The 16,497-nt window shown below is 37.3% G+C and overlaps 1 protein-coding gene across 19 annotated transcripts in view; it reads left to right on the top strand.

Moving 5' to 3' along the window:
* The window catches only part of KIAA0232 (KIAA0232 ortholog), a 102,714-nt gene that overhangs the window by 38,412 nt on the left and 47,805 nt on the right, over positions 1-16,497 (top strand). For 7 of the 19 annotated variants that reach the window (XR_015733569.1, XM_034411702.3, XM_034411704.3 and 4 more), the window contains exons 2-5: positions 4,422-4,926; positions 10,375-10,512; positions 14,050-14,116; positions 16,260-16,344. Coding sequence is in view for 17 of the 19 variants with exons in the window: in XM_034411702.3 (XP_034267593.1) it covers positions 4,696-4,926; positions 10,375-10,512; positions 14,050-14,116; positions 16,260-16,344 (521 nt within the window). In the remaining 2 variants the exon portion in view is untranslated. Of the gene's footprint in view, positions 1-271; positions 759-3,874; positions 3,940-4,421; positions 4,927-10,374; positions 10,513-14,049; positions 14,117-16,259; positions 16,345-16,497 lie in introns of those variants that run through there. The other 12 variants (XM_034411706.3, XM_087891264.1, XM_034411707.3 and 9 more) reach the window with 6 other exon arrangements.

Genomic DNA, 16,497 nt, shown 5'->3' on the forward strand with positions numbered 1-16,497 from the left:
AGGCAGTTGGAGGCCCAGTACAGGCCTAGGCTTACCTGCCTGGCCCTCCAACCCTCTCCCTAAGATGCCCCATGCTCCACCTGCATCTTGGGTCCCAATAGGCCTTTTCCCACTCCTACCAGGTCTTCCAAGCCTTAGGCCTGATTCCCACCCCACCAAGCAAAGCACTCTTCTCACCACTTACATTTTGAAGAGGTCTGAGGCTTTCCAGAGTGCTGGGATGACTGTGTGTGTGTGTGTGTGTGTGGCCACGTGGCACAGTTCCAAAAGCGGCCATGTTTTAGTCCTGTCCACAAAATGGTTGTATTTGGGTCGCCACCACAGGGCCTTGGGACAAACTGCTTCATTTTGCTGCCTTAACATGCTCTGCACAGCATTGCAACAGCTTTCAGCAGTGTTCAGAAGCTTCTGAAGTACTGTGGAGCCTCTCTAAAGCAGCAAATGAAGCAGCTTGTCTGGTGGCTACCATTTTGTCCCCGCCTCTTTGTGGGCAGGGATAAAATGGCAGCTGTATTTGGGTGACTGTTGCTCGGCCCAGAGACAAACTGCTTTATTTTGTTGCCTTAACAAGCTCTGCATTGTGCTGCAGATGCTTTCTACAACAACAAAATAAAGCAGTCTGTCTGGTAGCCACCATTTTGTCCCCATCCATCTGTGTGGGGATAAAATGGCAGCCACATTTGGCTTGCTGCAGTGTGGCCTGAGGACACATGGCCTGCCCTTCTTCCACAACATGAGGTCCTGAGAGGTTGCAGAAAGTAAGTGTGGGGCAATGGCGAGTGGGGAGGAGGTCCAAACACTACAGGCATCCGGTCGGGTGGGATGGAAGAGAAGTGGGATGGTGCTGCAGTGACCTTATGGTAGGTCATAAGGATGAATGATTGCAGGCCCGCTGCAGCCATCATAATTTTGAAATGGGGTCATAAGTAGCTTTTGAGGGGTTGATTGTAATTTAGAACATTCATTAAATGCCATTTTGTACCTCAAGGATTACCTGTGGGAAAGTTGATTTGTTGCTGTACCTCTCTCTCCTTCCTTGGCAATAAGGACAGTATCTAAGGAGGAGAATATAACATGAAAAGAAATTTAGCACTCTTATATGGACATGTGCTGAGGATCTCCTCCTCTCTACAAATTTATGATAGTTAAACTTAAAGAAATAGCTTTTATTGATACTAATAGATTTTTTAAAAAACTTAATGTCAGTATGAGAAAATTGTGAATTGCAGCATAAGAGTTGGAAAAGATTAACTATCCTTTCTCTGACAGTACTTCCCTGGCCCTAAGTTACTAAAGCTTCAGAAAAGAGTATAATTTTTTTGGCATTAATAGATGTACACAATTCTGGAACTGGGAAATCTTTTGAAAATAATCTGTACGTGCTCTGTGATATATAGGCCATCCTCAATTTACAACAGCAATTGGGATAGACTTTCAGTTGCTAAGTGATACAGTACACTTAGCAATGGCTATTCCTACAGTTCCAATTCCCATCATTAACTGAATTGTGCAACCTTTAGGCAAGGCAATTTCCTGCTGGCTTTCCACAACCAAAGTCAGTGGGTAAGCTAACACGATTTTGCAAGTTCCAGGCACGTAGGCAAGTAAGTGGATATTGCTGGGTGGGAGAGGAAACAAGAGGGTGCTCAGAGATGTGGGGGAAGCCAGGAAGGATGCATGAGCATGTGAAAGGGACTTAGGGGGGTCAAGGAGAGTGCACAGGTGTGCACAAGATGTCCAGGTTAGGGAGGTTGCAAGGGGTATCTTAACAAGTGTTGCACAGGTTGGGGAGAGTACACAGGAATGTGTAAGAGGCGCTGCATGGGTTAGGAAGGATGTACAGGGGTGTGCAAGTGCCAGCACAGTGCAATCACAGAGGGGCTGAAGGGATGCACAAGTGGGGGAGATTATCCCAGCGACTTGCAGTCTTCCCTGCCCAGCTTCCCTTTTAATTTTCTGGAGAAGTCAGCATGGAAGGTTGCAAATGGCTGTCGTGTAAATGCAAATGAGTTGCCAAGAACATGATTTCATGGATATCCAAAACTCCAAAGACAGTTGTAACCACCATTCATTCAATGCCATTGTAACTTCAAATTGTCGCTGAACAAATGGTTCTAAATCGAGGATTACCTGTAAAAGTCAGATACCTCAGCCCCTCCCTATGCTGGAGATAGAAACGTTTGAGTGGCCATTCCCCTTGTTCTCTCACAATAGAGAAACCTCTTTTGGTATAATCCTGTTAGTAGATGTCAGGCCTGTTGCCGTAGTTAGTGTTGCTATCAAACTCCAGAGATGATTGCTCAGGGCAAATGGAATAATGAACTGATTGTCATTCCCTAGTGTTGAAGACATTGCTCACTAGGTTATCAGTAGTGATCCCACCAAGGTTGTCCTGCAATAGCAGCTTGTTTTGGATAGATGACTGGCTTTCACAAATGGGCATATACTGTAGTTGGCAGCCTTTTTGTAAATTCATACATATCTGATGTATCTTCTGTGTTTTGACAATTTCTAAAATCCTAAGATATAACTAATTATCTGCACCATCTTTTATTTCAATATACATTTAGAACTGGAAAGCTGAGCTTTCTCTCATAGTTTCTCTCATAGTTTTCAGACATTAGAAAATTAATTATTAAGATGTTACGCATAGGAAGTTTAAAAAAAAAGGGCAGTCATTCAATTCCTTCTCCAGACCATGCCAGTCTCCAGACCATGCCAGGCTAAGTGATTTTATACCGGTAGAAACTAACCCTTCAAACTGGAAGAGTTTTTTTGTGTGCTGGACATAGTATAAAGGAGGAATAGAACATTCTAGAATTAGAGCTAGGATTGTGAGATTATTGTCTAGCACAGTGGAGCATGCAATACTATGACATAATTAATGCTCCAAATATTCTGTTAGGGAATCATAGCTGCATAATTCTGTGCTCTCAATCATTAACTAACTTCATTTTTTATATAAATGAATATTTCTAAAACTATTAATTTACCATATTTTCCGGCGTATAAGACGACTTTTTAACACATAAAAATCTTCTCAAAAGTCGGGGGTCGTCTTATACGCCGGGTGTCGTTCTCCTGTAACCAGGCAGACCAGCCCGAAAGACTCTTGACGAGCCTTAAATGGCTCTGGCGATCTAAGCTCTGGCGATCCCAGCTTTGCCTGCTAATCAGGCAACTCAGCTGGGATGCCAGAGCCCTGTAAAAGGAAAAAAGTTTTCCCCCTCCAGCTTGCTTACTTTAGCTGCTAATCGCAACCCTTGCCTTGCTTCGCTTGCCTGAATCCATTCCATCAGCAAGCCACTCCCTGCCTGCAATGAAGCAGGCAGGAATTGTGGACTTCAACTCCCAGAATTCCTCAGCCAGTAAAACAAAGCTAGCTGAGGAATTCTGGGAGTTGAAGTCTACAAGTCTTAAAGTTGTCAAGGTTGGAGACCCCTATTCTATTGGGTAAGTTTTTTTCCCCTTTGGGAGCTTTAAAAAAATAGTTAATTGGGGTTTTTTTTAGTTGTTCTTTTTTAGATCTAGCTATTTAAAATTTAGGAAGTTTTAAATTTAGTTTTCATATAAAAATAAAATAATATTTGTGCAGCTTTCAGAGATTTAGTGTGTTTCTGTAGTGTTTCACTCTAACTACACAAACACACAAAATCTCACAAAGCTGTATGTGGAATTTTGTGTGTGTAAAGTATGGAAGTTATTTTTTGGGGCTTTTTGTGGCTGTGTGAGGTTCCTGCTTGTTGCAGGGGCCATTTTGGGTCTAGTACAGCTGCTTTTACATTGTGGGTGAGCCAGTTGATGTTTTTTAATTTTTATTTGGTGTGCGTTGGAAGAGGGGTAGTCTTATACGGTGAGTATAGCCCAAACCCTATATTTTAACAGGAAAAGTCGGGGGTCATCTTATACGCCCAGTCGTCTTATACGCCGGAAAATACGGTAGCAGCAGAGTTTTGACTAGATTGACATTTTTTCTCTTTGTGTGGTACTTTCACACATTATAGTTGTAGTTCCTTTAACTAACAAGGCACTGCCATTGTACTAAAATTCTATTCACATTGCATCTATTATAAGATATAAGCATGTTCACTGCTTACTGCTAATGTAACATGGGGTGCATGAAAATTAGTGAGTTCCAAAATGGTGAATGTATTCATAGGTTGTATTTCTAAATGTTGAAAAGACAAAAAAGTGCTTTGGAAGAAGCTCAAGTTTTTAAAAATTCTAACTTCTCCGCATTCTAAGCAGGTGCATGCCTAATTCTTTCTGTGAGGCTTGTCTTTTATTGTATGCGTCCATTTATAGGAAGCCAAGTTTGATTACTGCAGTGCATCAGAGAGAAAGAGAGAGAGTGTGTGTGTTCTTAATTGCTATCTGTTTTCTTAATACAAGTCACAATTTCTTTTTTCCCCTTTTTATAGGTCCTGCTGGGGATTTACATCTGGCTTCAATGTGAAATTAAGGTAGAAAAATGCACATAAACATGTGTTTCCTGTTAAGATTTAGTATACTCTGGTTATGCCTGAAGAGTGGGTCTTGTCTTTAGACTGTTAACTGCCAGCAAATATAAATGATTGTCCTAGATGTCAAGCGTGTCTCCTCTGTACTGGAGTGAAAATATCCACCTCCAGGTTCCCACGGAATATCATCTACAGAAAATGCTTCATGTTCTAAGGATGAAAGCCACCTAGATTCATGCACCTAGTCTATACAGTTGTTGTGGATGGTTTGCCATCTGAAAGCTCCTCAAGCTCCTGTCTGGGTCCTGTATCTGTTTCAGAAATGTCTCTGCTTCAGGCTTTGGGCCCTGTGCAGACTTGGCTGGGACAAGAGCTAGAAAAATGTGGCATTGATGCCATGATTTATACTCGCTATGTCCTCAGTCTTCTGCTGCATGATAATTATGACTACGATCTGCAGGAACAGGTATTTACATATTTTAGATGTGCTTGATTAAAAGAATAAGTATGTTTTAAATTATCTGTGTATGTTATTATAATAAATAATACATCATGGTTTCATATTTTTAGAGCAGGAAACAGGACTTTTGAAGCATATCCCAAAATTTAGATATACTCAGTGGGCTATTTGATAAAATAACCATCATGACAAATCACAGAAGGCCTTTGTAAAACTGAACTTCAAAAATAATTTGTGTTACAATTTGGAAGACAGGATATACCTTTTAAGAAACATGATTTTTAAGTCTAGTAGTACTATGTCTACAAATAGCCCTCAAGTTACAACTATTTATTTAGTGACCGTTCAGAGTTACAACAGCACTGAAAAAGTGATTTATGATTGTTTTTCACACTTATGACAGTTTCAGCATCACCATGGTCACATGATCAAAATTCAAATGCTTTGCAACTGGTTCATATTTATGACAGTTGCAGTGTCCCATTACTTTTTGTGACCTTCTGGCAAGTAAAGTCATTGGGGAAGCCAGATTCACTTAACAATTGTGTAATTAACAACTACAGTGATTTGCTTAATAACTGTATCAAGAAAGGTAAAATGGGGCAAAACTCACTTAACAAATGACTCACTTAGCAACATATTTATCTTTGAGTCCAATTGTGGTCAAAAGTTGAGGGCTACTTTTATTAGAAAGGCATTGTATTTTAAAAGTCTTAAACATTTGTCGTGAACTGTGCTAAATCTTTTTAGATCCTTTTAAAAAAGAAAATTTTAAAGAACAGAAAAGTCTACCTTCGCTGTACTAAGCTGCGGTTTTAAATCATGCTTTAATTATACGAGTTTAGAAACTGCGGGCAGAAACTGGCTTTATCCATTGCCCTGCCACATTCCCACTGGTATGCCTCTCTTTCCCTTTGCCCCATTCTGCTATGCTACAATTCAGTCCTACTATCCTGACTTTGCTGTGCTCCAATGCCTCATTGCCCTCCTTGCTCCCATTCCCTTGAATTCTTTTATTCCTTGGTGCATCTTCCCATCCTCCTTGTCTTCTATTTTTGCAGCATTTTCATTACTGTCCCTAGCTTCTCTTTTTGCATGTGCTGTACTCTGCAGAATGCTAATATCCCCTTCTTTTTTCATTCTGTGTTTTTCCCTTCCTCATCTCTACCTCATCCCATTGCTTTCATTTAGCTCCCCACAACTTTCCTGCTGTTCTTTCACATCCTGCTGTACTTCTCCTTCCCATTTGTTTTCTAGTCATTTACCTATACTCATTAAATGCAAATGCTTTTTTATTCTATTTCAGTCACATACAGCTTTCATACACCACTTTAATTGGATTTTCTTTGCTCCCCACCCCATCTAATATTATGTGTGCATTAATGTGTGCATATATCAAGGTGTGTGGGCATACATATTAGTGTCTTTTTGTGTATGCATATTCAGCTTTTTAAAAAATCTGAATAAATACTCCAGCAGTTCTCTCCTGTCCCAATTTATTTGGAAGTAGGAGAAATCTGGACTAAACAACTGAAATTACTTTGGGAATGTGCTTTGTACCCTGCATCTCAAAATATGTGTGGTTCTTAGCTAGCTAACAAGTAGACTACTGAATAGACATGTTTTGAAAACCACTGTGCTTGGTTTTGTGTTTTGTATTTTTCATTTAAGCTATTCATTTTAAAAGCTCTACAATATGTATTTCTGCTCAAAAATATTAAATGAATAGTATATTCCTGAAGCTAGGTTAAGTGCTTTGTTCTATGTTGTGAAACACAGTTGGGAAACCTTTTTTCCCGTTGGGGACACGCCCCAGTCAGGAGGGCAGAATTCAGAGCTGGGTGGGCTTTTTCTTCTCCAATTGGTAGAAATCTTGAATGGTTAATTGCAGAGACCTTCTAAAGTTAGATCAAAAGCTAAATATTGCCCACCTTGTAGAAAAGTAGTTATTGAGAGAAAACTGAAAACTTTGTTCAAGTGAAATGAGATTGGTGGCTTTTTTAGCGAAGGGACTTTGCTAACGAAATGTCCAGGTATTTTTAATTGGGAACCTAAAACATTTTTTTCTCCCAAGCATTGTTATGCTTTGTATTTAAATTGTATAAATTGTGTGTTCTGTATTGGGATGTAGAATTATGCTTTTTGCTCTTACTGTAAAGGTAAAGGTTCCCCTCGCACATATGTGCTAGTCATTCCTGACTCTAGGGAGCAGTGCTCATCTCCGTTTCAAAGCCGAAGAGCCAGTGCTGTCCAAAGACGTCTCCGTGGTCATGTGGCCGTCATGACTAAATGCCAAAGGCGCACGGAACGCTGTTACCTTCCCACCAAAGGTGGTCCCTATTTTTCTACTTGCAATTTTTACGTGCTTTCAAACTGCTAGATTGGCAGAAGCTGGGACAAGTAATGGGAGCTCACCCTATTATGCAGCACTAGGGATTTATAACACATCCCTAGTGTTATATAATGTATTTATAACACAGATCTTACTGTGCTATATATTAATTATCTTGTATTGTTTTCATGTTAGTTTTCTGTTTTTTAACTGCTCATTGAAAAACTTCTCATTTGTAACTACTCATTTATTAGACCATTCATATAAGTGACTAACTTATGATGGTCTAGAAAAGCTATGGTTACAATATTATGTGAGTAATCGCTCTTCCTTAAAATATTTTTTTTTAAAAGTCGCAAGAATGCTATTATCACTATATTGGCTTATATTAGGTTTCCCACACCATCCTTTATATGATACTCTTCAGATAATGTTTTGTGAGTACCTGAGTTGTGAAGGAGTTAGGAAAAACTTGCTGTGGCCGACTTGCCCCGGCCAATTCACCATGGGACAATTCAATGTGATATAACTCAAGAGAGGGACAATTGAATTGCAGCAGGCCTTGTCTTGCTTTAGGGTTGAACCTTCTCAGGTTAGAAGTCCTTGAGGCTAGAGTGAGCTGCAATTCTACTTGTCCCTCTCTTGAGTTATCCTGAGGCAAGTTGGTTACAGCAAGTTATCCCACAGTGAATTGTCCCATGGCTCGTCAGTCAGGGCACGTTCCAGTTTGAAGCCTCCCATTGGCCTAAAGTCCTAGCCCTTATTGCTTTGCTGTCATGCGTAAAAAGAAGATCATGGCTGGGAAATGTATTTAAAAGCTGCACTCATGTATTCAATATTATGCAGTGTTGCAATCACCATTCTTAAGGCTTAGATTCTGAACTAACAGGGCAGCACATTCATTACTTTCTATAATTCTTCATAATTTGTAGGAAAGAATTAAATGTTAATTTATTGTAAAGTTCATGTTTTAATTCCAGATATGAGCATCAAACATTCTTGGAAATATTTGCTTACACATTGTTTGACATGTCACTTGTCTGCTACATCTTTTCTGCCCCCTTCCAAGTTCATCTCTGCTTTCTGTGCTGCAGTCTTCTTGGGGAAGACTTATGCAGTGCTAAGGGAGGGTCTCAGAAAAAATTTGGTAGGGCTTTTTCTTAGGCACTGAGCACTTACTTTCATAGCCCTGTTTTGACTCTAGGAAAATGTCTTTCTTGTCACACCTTAATGCTGAATAAATAGGCTACATTGCCAACCAATGCAAATTGCAAAATGTGCTTTTGCTTTATTTGGGGTATTTGCATATACATATCCTGTGTTCCAGGATTTCAGTTGATACGGCTTATTGATTACTTTTGCAGGTGTTAAAATATAAGTAGTTATATTTGTTCTGCTGCTTCTTTCTAGAAATCTTAACTCTTGTTCCTCAAAGGAACCATCTCTTCAACTGCATTATACTTTGCAGAAAGTAATACAATTCCTAGTAAATATAGAGATGCTTATTGTTGTACAGAGATGTAATTTGGCATGCTTATTCTGTATATAAAATTGCTGCTTTATATGAGAAATTAGGTGCAGAGAATCTGTTGTTACTTTCTTTTCCTACATCAGTTCTACATGTACCATAGAATAAAATAGAAAAATCAGAGGAAATAGATAATTTGAAAGCTTGAAACTTGAAAGCCAAATGCCAAAGAACTCTTTGCTTTATCATTTTGTCTCTGTATGTCTTTCTGATACATTAATATAGCTTTGTTTAACCTTTTTCTAGTATATTATTTCTTATTTTAATTGTCTTAAATAGTATAATTTAATTTCTAGCACCTAGCTTGCGTAGAAGCAATATTTCTGGTACAATTTATGTTGCAAGCATCTGATAAGCCGTGGCTTCTTTTCTGCTCAAGTGCATTGAAGAAAAGGGAGACTTGTTATAATATAATTCAGGGGAAAAGGAAAGAAAGAAGAAAGGACTTAAGATACCATTGTATATTAAGTAATTTTTAAAAAAAGCAGGATTGAACCATAGAAGAAATAATCCAAACTAATGAGAGCCAGTAGTTTGGATGACTAGGAAGTATACATGAGATTTTTCTGTTGAATTGTGTATCTTTGATATGAGTCCGCTCACATTCACTAGCAAGGTCAATCTACATTGGTGCATAAAAGTTTGTGAAATCTTTTGAATTTTCAATATTTCTGCATAAATGTAAATATGCCTCAAATATAATCTGTTTTCCTTGCAAGTTCTAAAACTAGATAAAGAGAACCCAGTGAAGCAAATAAGTCAAAATATTATATGTGTTTATTCATTGAGGAAAATTATCAACTTGAGATCATTGGGGAGTAAAAAAAGCCCATAGTCTTTGAATTGTCATGCAGAAGGAGTCAGTCACTAAGTGGCAACATATGAGCTGTGACATAATGAAAAATTGCTAATATTTTCAGTTACACGGATGGAGGGAGTTTTTTTAGTTCTTCTCATGATAAGTATGATATTGGATTGGGATTATATCAACTTTAGCCTTTCCATTTCAGGCAAAATCTGCTTATCCAGAGACTCTTAAGGACAACTTGAGTGTTTTCATCTCCCCCCCCTCCCCACTTTTGCTTTTAGTTGTTTCATGTCCTTTTTTCTCCAGTTCTTGTACATTTAACGTGAACATTGTGTTGTTGCTGGTTTCATTAACTTCTTTATTTGGTGTTTAATATTCTGGTTAATGGAATACAGTCTGCATAGTTCCTGTTTTAGTGTCATTTTGGCATAAAGTCAATTTAATTTTCCTCGTCAGTAAGTTGGTTTTTACCCACTTTTATTATCTGCTATTTTAAGATGTTGCCACTACTAATTTCAATAAATATTACTAATATTACATTGCATTTTGAATAGTAAAAATAGTAAAACTGGAGAAATCTCTTGGAAGGATGGGGTATGGAATATATATATTTATCCATACCCAAATATATAAACCAAGAATTGTAGTAAATAGGCTCTATATATATCTGTAGTTAATCTTTCCAGAGTCATACTCCCTCAAGTGTCTTCCTTAAAAATTATTAAGTGTTGCAAAAACAATATACAAGAAAATATTACAGTTATTATGATTTTCAATTTTTTTTAGGAGAATGACATCTTCCTGGGCTGGGAAAAAGGAGCTTACAAAAAATGGGGGAAAAGTAAGAAAAAGTGCTCTGATCTTACACTAGAAGAAATGAAGAAACAGGCTGCTGTTCAATGTCTTCGCTCTGCTTCTGATGAAGTAAGGACTAACAATATAGTTAGTTATGTTTAAATTCTGATTCTTAATTGTGATATAAAATTATAATTTTGTTCATTTTTAAAAATCTAGTTAAAATTGTTATTTTGGAAATAATTTTCAATATATTTAAATGGAATAGAATGGAATCTGTATTTAATGTGAACATGTTAAGTTCTGCATTTGCCATTTATTAAACTTAAATCCATAATCATTTCTAAAAGGATTAAAATAGGCTGACCACAAGTAAACCCTAAGCAGTTCTTAAGATGCTCATTACTTTTGTTGTACATGGGTAAAGCTTCAGGTTTTCACATTAATGTTTTGTTGATAAAATTAATTTAAATAATGAGATTTAAAATTTTAAAAAAACTTTTAAAAAATTTAAACTTAAAAATGGAAAGTAAAAGTAAGGAAGATACAATTTAACTACTGCTCAGAATAATCTTTCACTAATTTTAAGAATTTATTTTTTGGATTGTATTCCTTTTGCAAAGAAATTGCTATTTGGAAAAGAAAGATTCTTTAAAGTCACTTACAACTAATTCTTCAGGATAGGAAGGATAAAAAATAAAGCCACAAATAGTCAATGGTGTACAGAGTTCATGTTAAGGGCAATTTACAAATTAGTCACTTACCGATGTAAACTAGTTATGTCGAACTTTTATATCTGTATATGTAACTATGAAAATGTATTCTATATTTCTTTTTGTTTCTTTTTGTTTCTTTTTATTATAGCGTTATGTTTTCTATTTGCATATTGTATTCAATTATGGAAAGTGTATTATATTATAGAAAGAGGAGTAACTTCTGGGTTGTTTTAAATTTATTTGTAAGAGAGAGAGTTTAGTGTAGTGGCTCAGGCATCAGGCTAGAACTCGGGAAACCATCAGTTCTAGTCCCACCTTTGGCACAAAGGCAGCTGGGTGACCTTTGGCCCATCATTCTCTCTCAACCCTAGGAAGTGGACAATGGGAAAATCACTTCTGAAATCTTGCCAAGAAAAGTGTAGAAACTTATCTAGCAGTCACTTGGAGGCAACACTGATTCAAAGAAACCATAAAAAATGTGTATAGGTAGTCCTCGACTTACAACCATTCATTTAGTAACTTTGAAGTTACAATGGCATTGAAAACAATGACTTATAGCACTTACCAATAGCACTTGGACTTATATACCACTTCATAGTGCTTTTACAGCTCTCTCTAAGCAGTTTACAGAGTCAGTATATTGCCCCCAACAATCTGGGTCCTCATTTTACCCACCTCGGAAGGATGGAAGGCTGAGTCAACCTTGAGCTGGTGAGATCTGAACTGCCGAACTTCAACTAGCAGTCAGCCAAAGTAGCCTGCAGTACTGCACCCTAACTACTGTGCCACCTCGGCTCTAGTGTGAACACTTTTCACCCTTACGACTGTTGCAGTGCCCCCATGGTCACTTGATTAAAATTCAGACGTTTGGCAATTTATGATTATTGCAGTGTCCTGAGGTCATCACCTTTTGTGACTTTCTGACAAGCAAAGTCAATGGAGAAGCCAGATTCACAATACAGTGCAGTGATTCATTTAACAACTCAGGCAGGAAAAAACATAAAATGGGGCAAAACTCACTTAATAACTATCTTGCTTGGCAATGGAAATTTTGGGCTCAATTGTGGTCATAAATCATCAGTCCCATTTAAGCCAAACATTAACTGTTTGCTAGCTTCTGCTTGAATAGATCCAGTATAAGAGAGCTACTGCTTCTCTGGATAATTGATTATATAGCTCAGGGGTCCCCAACCCCTGGGCTGTGCAAGTGGCAGACAGGTCTGTGAAGTTTCATTTCCGCATGCGCAGGAGCTAGGATGCGTGCACAAAACCATCTCCCCCCCCACTGCCCCAACTGCTGCTGCCGGTCCATGGAGCTAGAAAGGTTGGGGATCACTGATATAGCTCATTTGTTGTAAATATTAGGAAATTATTTGTAATATTCAATCAAAACCTCCCTTCCCGTAACATAAACCCATTATTCTTTCCTCTGAAATGATAAAAGAGCAGGTTTCTCATCCCCCCTTAAATATGGCAGCCTTTCAATATTTTTTTACAAATATTTTAGGCTGCTTATGTTAGGCAAATCTAAGTAACTGTCATCTCTATCCTTATGCTTCTCTCCTGAAGACTAAATATTTCTAGATCTTTTCATAAGAATCGGTTGCTAATATTCTGATAATCTGCACTGGCATTCTGAAACAGTTTGCTTGAATCCTTCTTAAGCGTACCACCCAGTACAGTACTCAAAGTGGGATCAGACTAATAAAAAATTGGTAGAACAATTACTACCTGTTATTGGGAAGCTTTATGTCTGCTTATACATTATAGATTAAAAATATAGACATTAAATTACTAATGGAGCTATTATATGCTACTAGATAATTATAGACCATTGTTTCTTAACTGTATCATTGCTATGTATGTTATAATTAATTACTTCGGTTCTTAATTTTTTTAGTATTCAAAATACAGACAGGAGGATTTATTTAGGGTTGCCTCTGTGAAATTGGCATTGAATTGAAGCAAATGTCACATTAAAATCTTCTAAGGAACAACATGATCCTTAATGGTCCTTTTCTGATATTCCTGCAACAAATGGAATGTTGTTCCCTAACAGAGAAGAAAAGAAATGGAGCATCGTTATGATTCCATATGTTGCAGGAATATCAGAAAAGCTCACATGGATTTTCAACAAACCCAACATGCATGCACACTTTAAACCAGGAACACTAAGATAGTAGCTAGTGCACGCCAATGACAAAACAGCCAGACACAAACAGTAATTTTGAATATTCAGAACAGTGCAGTGAGGCAGACCTGTACACTGGGGAAACAAAACAACAACCATTACACAAAGCATGGTACAAACACAGAAGAACCAATGCAGCAGGACAGAATTCAGCAGTCCATCTGCACCTGAAAGAAAAGGGCCACTCCTTTGAAGACAGCTAGGTTTACATTCTGGACAGAACAACTGGCTTGAAAGAGGAATCAAAGATGCTATTTATGTTAAAAGGGGGGAGGGGGAGGGATACAATACCATGTGTCTTCTCAATTCACAGTTCCACACTTGTTGCATTCTTATTCTGGTGGGCTCTGAGGACACAGATGATTTCTGAGGACCCAGGTGATTTCAACGGACCCTCAGTGTTAATCAGCTAGCTGACTACAAAGACTATAAATCTTTTCTATTCCCCACCAGTTAGTTAGAACTGAAGAAGCTTCTTGGATAAGATGTAAAACGTCTTCAAGAAAAATAAAAAAAGTCCAGTTGCTTTTTTAAAAGCACCTTTGGAACAATATACTCTTCTCTTCATCAATTTTATTTTGGCCTTAAGACCAATCTTCCCGTTATTTAGAGATCAATAATTTGTATATCTATTTAGATGAAATCAGTGATATAAAATTGAAGAAAAATATATTTTAATTTTACTGCAACTGCATGACATGCATTTTATGAAAGTTCAGCTATAAATAATTCAGTTTAGTTTTTTTTTTTTAATTGCAGAGTTCTGGGATTGAGACATTAGTTGAGGAACTTTGTTCCAGGCTAAAAGATCTCCAGAGTGAACAAGGTGAGATTTCATTTTGGGATGAGATTTCTTGGAACATGTTAAGCTGGAGTGTGGTGCCTTGATCAGAAATATAAAATCCTGGCCTGAAGCCAGTTTGTTCTGTGGTTAGGATTTGTCTCTGAATCGATTAGATTTTTATAGATATGCTTGGCATATAATTTGCTTGTTATACTTAATACTGACTGGACAGTATTTAGCTGGATTAAACTTGTATGCCTTTTTAAAAATAGGGATTTTACAGAGTGGTTCCTTTCATTGAGATCTGCATAGAAATCATATGTGTAAAAAATGATACCAATACACAGCACTATCATTCTCGTATCAAGTCCCCTCTAGTCCCTTTATTAGATTTGGGAGATCAAGTTGTGGATTTCTGCAGTAGTAATGGGAGGGGGGGCACAGTCAGGGAATCCGAGATGAAATGCTTGGAAAGTATTTAATGCTTTTGGGGCATCAATCACTGACATGATTAATTGTTTAATAAAGCTTTGGAAGAAGCTAAAGAAATGGGAGGCTAGTGCAGCTCTTGCAGTAAGCCACTTAACTAAAGACTATTTTTATTTCTGAGTTAGGTTGAACCAGATGCTAGGTGAAATGTTGAAATTAAATGATTAAAATTAAACAATCTCACTATAGGGAAGTGGTTACTATCAGGGCAAGGGATTATTTCAGAGTCGAAGAATACATGTTGATATTAGTATGTAATCAATAGTATGGTGCCCATGGGGCTCGGAAGGTGAGATTCCCAAGAGATGAGTCATTTAAAATCTTCAGGTCATAATTTATAGTCATTAGGTTTACTCTCCAATCTTGATATGCTTGATATGACTAGCTTTAGAGAAGCAAAAGAATCAGTCTTGCCATCTTGAGAGAAAAATAGGGGGGTTGTTCCATCAGAACACAACTCATTCTAAATAATTCAACAGATTATAGTTGAATGGTCATACTTTAAAATGAGTTGGATAAAAAGTAAAGGTAAAGGAGTCCCTGCAGATTTTACACTGCTAGTCATAGCTGACTTTAGGGGGCAGTACTCAACTCTATTTCTAGGTCATTGAGTCAGTGCTGTCTTTCACAGTCATGTGGCCAGCATAACATCACACCATAGCGCAGAGCATGCGGCAAAACATGTAGCATTCTTACCTTTCCCATCAAAGTGGTACCCATTTATCTACTTGCGTTTAGATGCTTTCAAACTGCTAGATTGGCAGGGGCTGAGGCAAGTGATGGGAGCTCACTCTGTAATGCAATGGTAGGACCTGAACCACCAGAGCACAGACATTCTCTGGCATCTTTTAAACCACTAAGCCACCATTCATTGGTTGATATGCATTACCCTCATGTTATTTATATTACAGTTACTTTGATATATAAAGAAATAATTTCAGTGACAATAGGTTACTTTGGTTAGTTATACTTTGATCCCTCAAACAATATTTAAGTTCAGAATTCTGTATTTATCATGCTGTAATATAAAAAGAGAAATGTAAAGCTAATTGCACTCTTATGTGAGAAATATCTATCAATAGCAATAGCACTTAGACATATACTGCTTCATAGTGCTTTATAGCCCCTTCTAGGCAGTTTAAAGAGTCAGCATATTGCCCTCAACAACTTGAGTCCTCATTTTACCGACCTTGGAAGGATGGAAGTCTGAGTCAACCTTAAGCCAGTCAGGATCGAACTGCTGGCAGTTGGCAGAATTAGCCTGAAATACTGAATTCTAACCACTGCGCAACCACACCACTAATTAAGAAACTTAATTATTCTCAAAATTTCCTTCGAGCGATCATAATGAAATAATATTTTGTTTTGGTCCTATTGGAAAGCTTTGAGAAAATTAGTTGTGACTATTTTAAGTATATACTGTGTACTTTTGCAACAAACTGTAAATAATGCGACTCATGGTTTAGAACTGTGTGAGAGCTTTGTCACTAATTTAATAACTGCTCTACTAATATCCAGATAGATGAAATAGTTTACTGTTAAAAAATGTGGATGATGTAATTAATCCATTTGTAAATTCAGTGTATACATTCTTAACATAAGCTTGTGGGCCAGAATATGGAATTGATGATTGTATATTTGTATTTATTTCAAAATGAGTCTGATCAGATTTTTGTACTGACTTTTTTTTTAATAGCGGAGGAGAAGATTTCAAAAAGACTTGAGGACTCTTTGCCTCCTGAAATAGATTTATCTCCAGCAGCAAAAGATCAAGTAGAAATGTATGTTGCATTTCTTAAAAAACACCCTCTTAATTATTTTATTCTTCTAAATTGGAAAAGCACACATATTTTCTGTAGTGGTATTAGCCATGAAGTAATGAATTCAAGCTATCATTTTTTATTAAAATGTTTTTAACTGATCATTAAACTTTT

The sequence above is a fragment of the Pantherophis guttatus genome, chromosome 3 (genome assembly GCF_059756535.1).
Source record: "Pantherophis guttatus breed Tessera chromosome 3, ASM5975653v1, whole genome shotgun sequence".
Lineage (NCBI taxonomy): Eukaryota > Metazoa > Chordata > Lepidosauria > Squamata > Colubridae > Pantherophis > Pantherophis guttatus.